The 8,463-nt window shown below is 64.9% G+C and overlaps 1 protein-coding gene across 1 annotated transcript in view; it reads left to right on the top strand.

Moving 5' to 3' along the window:
• Nucleotides 1-8,463, top strand: part of MYO1G (myosin IG) — an 11,569-nt gene that overhangs the window by 159 nt on the left and 2,947 nt on the right. Inside the window, exons 2-16 of the mRNA XM_010563355.1 lie at nucleotides 979-1,187; nucleotides 1,277-1,370; nucleotides 1,838-2,003; nucleotides 2,093-2,146; nucleotides 2,898-2,993; nucleotides 3,098-3,214; nucleotides 4,206-4,412; nucleotides 4,488-4,633; nucleotides 5,154-5,268; nucleotides 5,450-5,620; nucleotides 5,694-5,764; nucleotides 6,695-6,769; nucleotides 6,873-7,005; nucleotides 7,842-8,008; nucleotides 8,085-8,292. Of these exons, the coding sequence (XP_010561657.1) occupies nucleotides 979-1,187; nucleotides 1,277-1,370; nucleotides 1,838-2,003; nucleotides 2,093-2,146; nucleotides 2,898-2,993; nucleotides 3,098-3,214; nucleotides 4,206-4,412; nucleotides 4,488-4,633; nucleotides 5,154-5,268; nucleotides 5,450-5,620; nucleotides 5,694-5,764; nucleotides 6,695-6,769; nucleotides 6,873-7,005; nucleotides 7,842-8,008; nucleotides 8,085-8,292 (2,029 nt within the window). The remainder of the gene's footprint in view (nucleotides 1-978; nucleotides 1,188-1,276; nucleotides 1,371-1,837; nucleotides 2,004-2,092; nucleotides 2,147-2,897; nucleotides 2,994-3,097; nucleotides 3,215-4,205; nucleotides 4,413-4,487; nucleotides 4,634-5,153; nucleotides 5,269-5,449; nucleotides 5,621-5,693; nucleotides 5,765-6,694; nucleotides 6,770-6,872; nucleotides 7,006-7,841; nucleotides 8,009-8,084; nucleotides 8,293-8,463) is intronic.

Here is an 8,463-nt window from a genome sequence, read left to right on the forward strand (position 1 = left end):
GTGGGGGGGTGAGGCCGGGGGCACCCCAAGGCGCTGTCCCGGTACATCCGGGGCGTTAAGCTGGGCGCTGGCTGTTACCGGCGTGGGCGATGCGCCGTGGGACTATGGCATCGCCTTCCTGGCAGCCAGGACATGGGGCTTTGGCTGGTGATGGGGGGGTACCGGGGACCCGGAGTCCCCCCGGGGGATGCGGAAGCAACTCGTGCCAAACCCCGGCTCTGCAAGAAGCATCTGGGCGGTGCCCCATGGCCCCTGGGGGGAAACTGAGGCACGTCCGCATCTCCCCCCCAGATCAAGTTGGGGGGCTGGCATGTGCCAGGAGGGGCTGGGGGGGAGTGCACCTGTGTGTCCCACCACGGGGGCCCCCACGTTTCCTGCCTGCTCCTGCGCCTGCAGGCGCTGCCTACAGGAAGAGCTGCTCTCCCGCTGCCCCACGGCACCTGTCGGGTGGCTGGTTCTGCCCCATAGCGTGGTTCTCGGGGTGGGGCGGGGGTGCCTAAGCCCTGTGGAGTGGGGTTTTGCCCCATAGCACGCTGCCCAGGCCCCACAGGGAGGCATCCTGCCCCACAGCACCTGGTATTCTGCCTGTGCCGTGGATCCTGCCCCACGGCGCGGCGCTCTGCGGGGCGTGGATCCTGCTCCATGGCACGGCCCCCCACAGGATGTCACCCTACCTCTCACAGCACCCCACAGGATGCCACCTCGCCACACAGCCCAGCACCCCACAGGATGTTGTCCCACCCCACGGCACAGGGTGCCACCCTGTAGCCTACCGCCCTGCCCCATGGCTTGGTACCCCATGGGATGCCATTCCACCCCCCCCAGCTCAGCACCCTGCCGGGTGACACCCTACCCCATGGCACAGGACCCCACAGGGTGTCATCCTGCCCCATGGCACCATACAGGGCGTACGTCCTGCCCCATAGCACAGCACCCCACAGGGTGCCAGCCCAGCCCCACGGCCGCCCCTGCACGCAGGTTCTCGCAGGGCCGCATCTACACCTACATCGGGGAGGTGGTGGTGGCGGTGAACCCTTACCGAACGCTGGACCTCTACGGCCCGCCAGCGGTGGAACGCTACCGCGGCCGCGAGCTCTACGAGCGCCCGCCCCACCTCTTCGCCCTGGCCGACGCCGCTTACAAGGCTATGAAGCGCCGCGCCAAGGACACCTGCATCGTCATTTCAGGTAGCTGGACAGCGGCGGTTGGGGGGGGGGGCGTGTGTGGGGCGCCCTTGGGTGGGCTCCCCTCGCCCAGTCCCTGCCCTCCTTGCCAGGTGAGAGCGGGGCGGGCAAGACGGAGGCCAGCAAGTACATCATGCAGTACATCGCCGCCATCACCAACCCTACCCAACGCGCCGAGGTGGAGAGGTGGGTCCCGCCCCATGGCGCTGGCGGGAGGGATGGGTGCTGGGGCTGGGGGGGGGGGCCCCTGGGGGGGGGGGGGGGGCCCATAGGGTGGGGGGTCCCCGGTGGCCTCGTCTATGGGGTCGGAGTGGGGAGACAGGGGTGCCCCACACCTGTGGGGTGGTCCTGGGGCGCCCCATGCTCATAAGGGTGGTCTGGGGGTACCAGGAGTGGGTGCTCCATGCCCATAGGGATTGTGGGGGGCAAATGGGGTGCCCCACACCTGTAGGGGGGTCCTGGGGGGGCCCCACGGCCATTCGGGTGGTGTGGGGGGCCCGGGGGTGCCACGTCCTGTGCCCATCGGTGAGGCCGCAGCTGCGCTGCGCCATGTTCTGTGCCATGCCATGTCACACCGTGTCATGCTGTGCCATGCCGTGCCACTCCGCACCATGCCGTGCCATGCCGTGCTATGCCGCATCGCCCCCATGCAGGGTGAAGAACGTGCTGCTGAAGTCCAACTGCGTCCTGGAAGCCTTCGGCAACGCCAAGACCAACCGCAACGACAACTCCAGCCGCTTCGGCAAGTACATGGACATCAACTTCGACTTCAAGGGCGACCCCACTGGCGGCCACATCCACAACTACCTCCTGGAGAAGGTGCGGGGGTGCTGTGGGTGGGCACAGACGGGTGGGTGCTGCGCCCATGCGGACACCACCCGGCACCCACCCCCTGCGCCCTCTTCCAGTCCCGAATCCTCCAGCAGCAGCCGGGAGAGAGGAACTTCCACGCCTTCTACCAGGTGAACCGGGGGACAGGGTGGGGTGGGGTGGATGAGGTGGGATCTGTGGGAAGGGATGGATGGGATCTATGGGGTGGGACGGATGGGATGGGATGGATGGGATCTATGGGATGGGATGGGGATGGGATGGATGGGATCTACAGGATGAGATGGGGATGGGATGACAAGGTTGGGATGGGACAGGTGAGACAACAGATGAGATGGGATGGATGGGATCTACAAGATGGGGCAGGGTGTGATGGTGTGAATGAGATGAATGGGATGGGGACAGGATGGATGGAATGGGAGGGATAAAATGGGATCGGATGAGATGGATGGGATCTCTGGGATGAGATGGAGATGGGATGGGAATGAGATGGTTGGGATGGGTTAGATGAGATGGGATGGATGGGATCTACGGGGTGAAGTGGGTGGGTTTGATGGGATGCGGACAGGATGGAGTGAAAAGGTTGGGATGGGATGGATGGGATCTATGGGATGAGATGGGGATGGGATGGGTGGGATGAGAAGGCTGGAACAGATGGGACCAGTGGGATGGATGGGATCGATGGGATGGAGTGGGATGGATGGGGCAGATGGGATAAATGGGACGGCAATGGACGGGGCAGGGCGAGATAGGACGCGTTGGGATGGGACGGGATGGGCTGCGACAGGGTACGGGGACACCGAACAGCACCAGCCGGACGGGGGGGCCGCCAGGCCGGGGCTTTCAACCCCCCAGCGTGCTAACGGCCCCCCCCTTCCCTCCCAGCTGCTACTGGGAGCCCCGGTGGCTCTACTGGCCTCCCTCCACCTCTGCCAGGACCCCGGCGCCTACCGCTACACCCGGGAGGGTGCCCAGGGCTCCGTGAGTGGGGCTGGGGTGGGCACAGGGTGGGCAGGGGGTGGGCGGGGGGGGTCCCGGCCCCTCACGCCATGTGTCATGTCCCCCCCGCAAAACCCCGACCCCAGGCCTGCGGGGACGACGCGGACGGCTACCGGGCGGTGGAGGAGGCGATGGCCGTCATCGGCTTCTCCCCGGAGGAGATGGGCTCTGTGCGCCGCATCCTGGCCACCATCCTGCACCTGGTGAGGCCCCCACCAGTATGGACACACCCCCCCCCATGCACCAGTATGTTCCCAGGCAGACCGGTATGGCCACAACACACACCAGTATGGGGCTGGGCAAACCAGTACGGCCCCTGTACACCAGTAGGGTCCCCGTGCACCAGTACAGCCCCCCATACCTGTATGGCCCCCACACACACCAATACAACCCCCTCACACCAGTATGGCCCCAGGCAGACCAGCATGGCCCCCCCACACCAGTACAGCCCCAGGCAGACCAGTATGGCCCTGGGCAAACCAGTATCATCCCCCTGCCCATTATGGCCTCTGCGCACCAGTACAGCCTGAAGCAGACCAGTATGGCCCTGGGCGAACCAGTACAGCCCCATGTAAATAAGCATGGCCCCACACTACACAGTCTAGACCAATGGAAACAAGTAGAGACCAGTTCAAACCAGTACAGTCCCACAGAAACCAGTGCACCCCTACGCAGTGTAGTACAGCCCAACGCAAACCAGCATGGCCCAGTATGGCCCAGGACAGCCCAATGCAAACCAGCATGGCCCAGCACAGCCCAGAAAAGCCCAGCACAGCTCAATGCAAACCAGCATGGCCCAGCTCAGCCCAATGCAAACCAGCATGGCCCAACACAGCCCAATGCAAACCAGTATGGCCCAGCACAGCCCAGTAAAGCCCAGCGTGGCCTGATGCAAACCAGTATGGCCCAGCACAGCCCAATGCAAACCAGTATGGCCCAACACAGACCAGTAAAGCCCAGCTCAACCCAATGCAAACCAGTTTAGCCCAATGCAAAGCAGCATGGCCCAGAAAAGCCCAGCACAGCCCAATTCAAACCCGTATAGCCCCATACAAACCAGTACAGACCTGTATGGCCCAGTCCAGCCCAGGGTACGGGAGCGGCTCATGCCGGGACACCCCAGCCCCTTCCCAGGATGCTCCCGGGTGTCCCCCCACCTTCATCCTCCAACGTGGCATGACGGGGCTGCCCCAGGGCAACGTCGGGTTCGTGGCGGAGGGCGAGACAGCGGCGGTGGAGGACGCGGCGCAGCTCTCGGCGCTGGCCGAGCTGACGGCCACGGCGCCCGGCAGCCTGCGCCAGGCTCTCCTGACCCGCACCGTGGCGGCCGGCGGCGGGGAGCTGATCGAGAAGGGCCACAGCCCCAAGGAGGCTGCCTACGCCCGGGACGCCTGTGCCAAGGTATGGAGGGGATGTAGGGTGATGGTCCCCCCCCCCAGCATCCTTGGGTGCCCACCACCCTGTCCCTGTCCCCAGGCCATCTACGAGCGTCTCTTCTGCTGGATCGTGGGGCGCATCAATGCCAGCATCGCCGCCCACGACTACGATGTCCGCCTGCATGGCAAGAGCACCGTCATCGGCGTCCTCGATATCTACGGCTTCGAGATCTTCGACACCAACAGGTGACCTGGGGTGGGGTGGGGGGGACATGGGGACTCTTTGCGGGGACAGGACCAGGGAAGAACACAGTGAGGGGATTGGGGATGGGAAGGATGTGTGGAGGGGACGAGGGGGGACACGTGGAGGGGACAGGACCCAGGAGGGACACGTGGAGGGGACAGGGCTTGAGAAGGATGCGTGGAAGCGACGGGACCACAGAGAGACACATAGCAGGGGAGGAGAGGATGCCCAAGGGACACACAGGGACGGAAAAGGACCTGGGAGGGACAAAGGTCGGGGATGGGACGTAGGAGGGGACCCATGGAGGGGACAGGACTTGGGAGGGGACACATGGAGGGGGAGGATGCCCAAGGGATACATGGAAGGGGACGGGACCACAACGGACACGTGGAGGTGACGGGACCGGGACCAGGAGGGACACACGGAGGGACAGCAGCAAGGCTGTGCAGCTCAGGGGGGGCGCAGGGGAACGGGATGGAGGGGACCGGGTGGCAGTGACCGTCCTGACCCCCTTGCCCGCAGCTTCGAGCAGTTCTGCATCAACTACTGCAATGAGAAGCTGCAGCAGCTCTTCATCGAACTGATCCTGCGGCAGGAGCAGGCGGAGTACCAGCGAGAGGGCATCGCCTGGCAGAGCGTGAGGGGACGGAGGGGGCCGAGGGGGACACGGGGGGGATGGGGGACATCGCCCAGCAGAGCGTGGCGGGGACACGGGGAACATGGCGGGGGGGGACACACAGATGCCATCACCTGCAATGGTGAGATCTGGGGGCAATTTGGGGTGCCCACCCCCATGCCACCCCCCCTTCCCACCCCAGATCGAGTACTTCAGCAACGAGCCCATTGTGGAGCTGGTGGAGCAGCCGCACCGCGGCATCCTGGCACTGCTGGACGAGGCTTGCCTGGCAGCGGGAACCGTCACCGACTCCCTCTTCCTCGCCTCCATGGATGCCCGCCTCGGCCGCCACCCCCACTACACCAGCCGTAAGGTGCTTCTGGGGGAAAACTGGGGGGAGCTGGGGGTCCGTGGGCAGGGAGCTGACAGCCCCCCCTGCTCCCCAGCTCTGCCCCACAGACAAGACCATGGAATTCAACCGGGACTTTCGCATCAAGCACTACGCTGGAGATGTCACGTGAGGGGGGGACGGAGGAGGGCCATGGTGGACCATGGGCATCCTCGGGTGGCCATGGGGCTGTGGGCCGCCATGGGGGTCTTTAGGAGGCCATGAGGGCCATAGGGGGGGCCGCTTGGGACCAGGGCGGTCTAGGGGCTCTTGAGGGTCTACAGTTGACTGTGGGGTCTTGAAGAACGGTGGGGGACCATGTGGGAGCATGGATGGGGGACATGGGACTGTGGGGGGGCCTTGAGGGATTGTGGGAGGTGGTTTGGGGTCATGAGGGACTATCAGGCTGCGGGGATCATGGGAACCATGGGAGTCTGGGGGGTGTCAGTTGGGGCCATGGGAGTGTGGGTGACCATTGGGGAGTATGGACATCGTGAGTGCCCATGGGTTTGTGGGCAGCCATGGAGAACCATGGAGGACCATGGGTGGCCTTGGGACTATGAGGAACCTTGGGAGGGCATGGGGGGCAATGGGGGGCCACTTGGGACCATAGAGGGCCATAGGGGCCCCTGGGGGACTATGGGGTGGCCTTGGTTGACCGTGGGGCTTTGAGGACCCCAGGGAATTGCACACAGCCATTTAGGACCACGGGAGGCCATGTGGGGGACCGTTGAGGTCCGTGGGGTCTGGGAGGTCCCCAGAGACCATGTGCAGTAGGACAGGCCATGTAGGACATGCCGTGCCATACCCTGGGGACAATAGCGACAGGGTTGGGGGACTCCGTGTCCATCAGCACTGAACCCCACAGTCCCCTGACCTCCATAGGTACCCCCAGGGCCACATGTCACCTCTGCATGGAGCTAGGTGCCCCTGATAGCCCCTGGCCCACCACGGGCAGGAAGGACTGCCTGGATGCCTGGGTCCTGTAGGATGCAGCTCCCCCCCCGACTACCCCAGGGCACCTGGAGGAGCCCCCCAACATGGTGTCCCCTCCCTCAGGTACTCAGTGGAGGGTTTCCTGGACAAGAACAAAGACACACTCTTCCAGGACTTCAAACGGCTCTTCTACAACAGGTTGGGGACATGGGGGGCACAGCTGGGGGGGGGGGGGTGGCACAGCCATGGGGCGGGAGTGGGGTGTCCAGTGCTGCCAGCCCCATGCCAACACTGTCCCCAGCGCGGACCCCGTGCTGCGTGCCATGTGGCCTGATGGTGAGCAGAGCATCACCGAAGTCACCAAACGCCCACTGACCACCGGCACGCTCTTCAAGAACTCCATGGTGGCCCTGGTGGAGAACCTCGCCTCCAAGGTAAGGGACCAGGGACAGCCAGGCATGTCCCTGTGCCAGCCTGGCATCTCCCTGTACCAATTTGATGTGTCCCCACGCCAGCTGGGCACGTCCCCAACCCATCTTGGTATGTCCCCATGGCAGACATGCATGGCTCCAAGCCACATGGGCATGCTCCTGAGCCAGCCAAGATGTCCCCAAGCCAGTCAGGCATACCCCTGAGCCAGCCAGGCATGTCCCCAAGCCAGCCAAGATGTCCTCGAGCCAGCCAGGCATGTCCCTGAGCCAGCCTGGCATGTCTCCAAGCCAGCCAAGATGTCCTCGAGCCAGCCAGGCATGTCCCTGTGCCAGCCAAGATGTCCCTGAGCCAGCCTGGCATGTCCCTGAGCCAGCTTGGCATGTTCCTCAAGCCAGCCAAGATGTCCCTGAGCCAGCCAAGATGTCCTCGAGCCAGCCAGGCATGTCCCCAAGCCAGCCAAGATGTTCCTGAGCCAGCCTGGCATGTCTCCAAGCCAGCCAGGCATGTTCCCAAGCCAGCCAAGATGTCCCTGAGCCAGCCAGGCATGTCCCCAAGCCAGCCAAGATGTTCCTGAGCCAGCCAGGCATGTCCCCAAGCCAGCCAGGCATGTTCCTGTGCCAGCCAAGATGTCCCTGAGCCAGCCTGGCATGTCCCCAGGTCGGCCAAGATGTCCTCGAGCCAGCCAGGCATGTTCCTCAAGCCAGCCAAGATGTCCCCAAGCCACCCATGCCCAGTGCAATCCCACCCTGCGTGCCTGGAGCCCCCAGCCCGGGACGCCCGTGGGCTCGGTGCCACTCCTGAGTGCCACCACGATGCCATCCCCTCTGTGTCCCTGCAGGAGCCCTACTACGTGCGTTGCATCAAACCCAACGATCAGAAGTCGCCGACGCTCTTTGACGAGGAGCGCTGCCGGCACCAGGTCTCCTACTTGGGGCTGCTGGAGAACGTCCGGGTGCGCCGCGCCGGCTTCGCCTACCGCCAGCCCTACCACCGCTTCCTCCTGCGGTACAGTCTGCGCCCCCCATCCCGGGACCCCCGTAACCCCCCCCCCCCACACTCCTCACCTTGCTCTGCCCCCCAGGTACAAGATGACCTGTGAGTACACGTGGCCCAACCACCTGATGGCCACCGACCGGGAGGCCACGCAAGCCCTCCTGGAGCAGCACGGCTTCCAGGACGACGTGGCTTACGGCCACACCAAGGTCTTCATCCGCACGCCTCGCACCCTCTTCTGCCTCGAGCAAGAGCGGGCGCAGCTCATCCCCATCATCGTCCTGCTGCTGCAGAAGGTGGGCATGCACGGCACGAGCTGGCTCGGTCTCGGCACAGGGCTCCACCGGGGAGGTTTTTTTGGGGGGGAGCAGCATTTTGGGGGCCTTCTGGAGCCGTGATGCCGAGCAGCCACCCTGGTGCCACGGCCGCGCTCCCGTTGAATGGGGGGGGGGGGGGGGCCATGGGGC

The sequence above is a fragment of the Haliaeetus leucocephalus genome, unplaced genomic scaffold (genome assembly GCF_000737465.1).
Source record: "Haliaeetus leucocephalus isolate CR32 unplaced genomic scaffold, Haliaeetus_leucocephalus-4.0 Scaffold0, whole genome shotgun sequence".
Classification (NCBI taxonomy): domain Eukaryota; kingdom Metazoa; phylum Chordata; class Aves; order Accipitriformes; family Accipitridae; genus Haliaeetus; species Haliaeetus leucocephalus.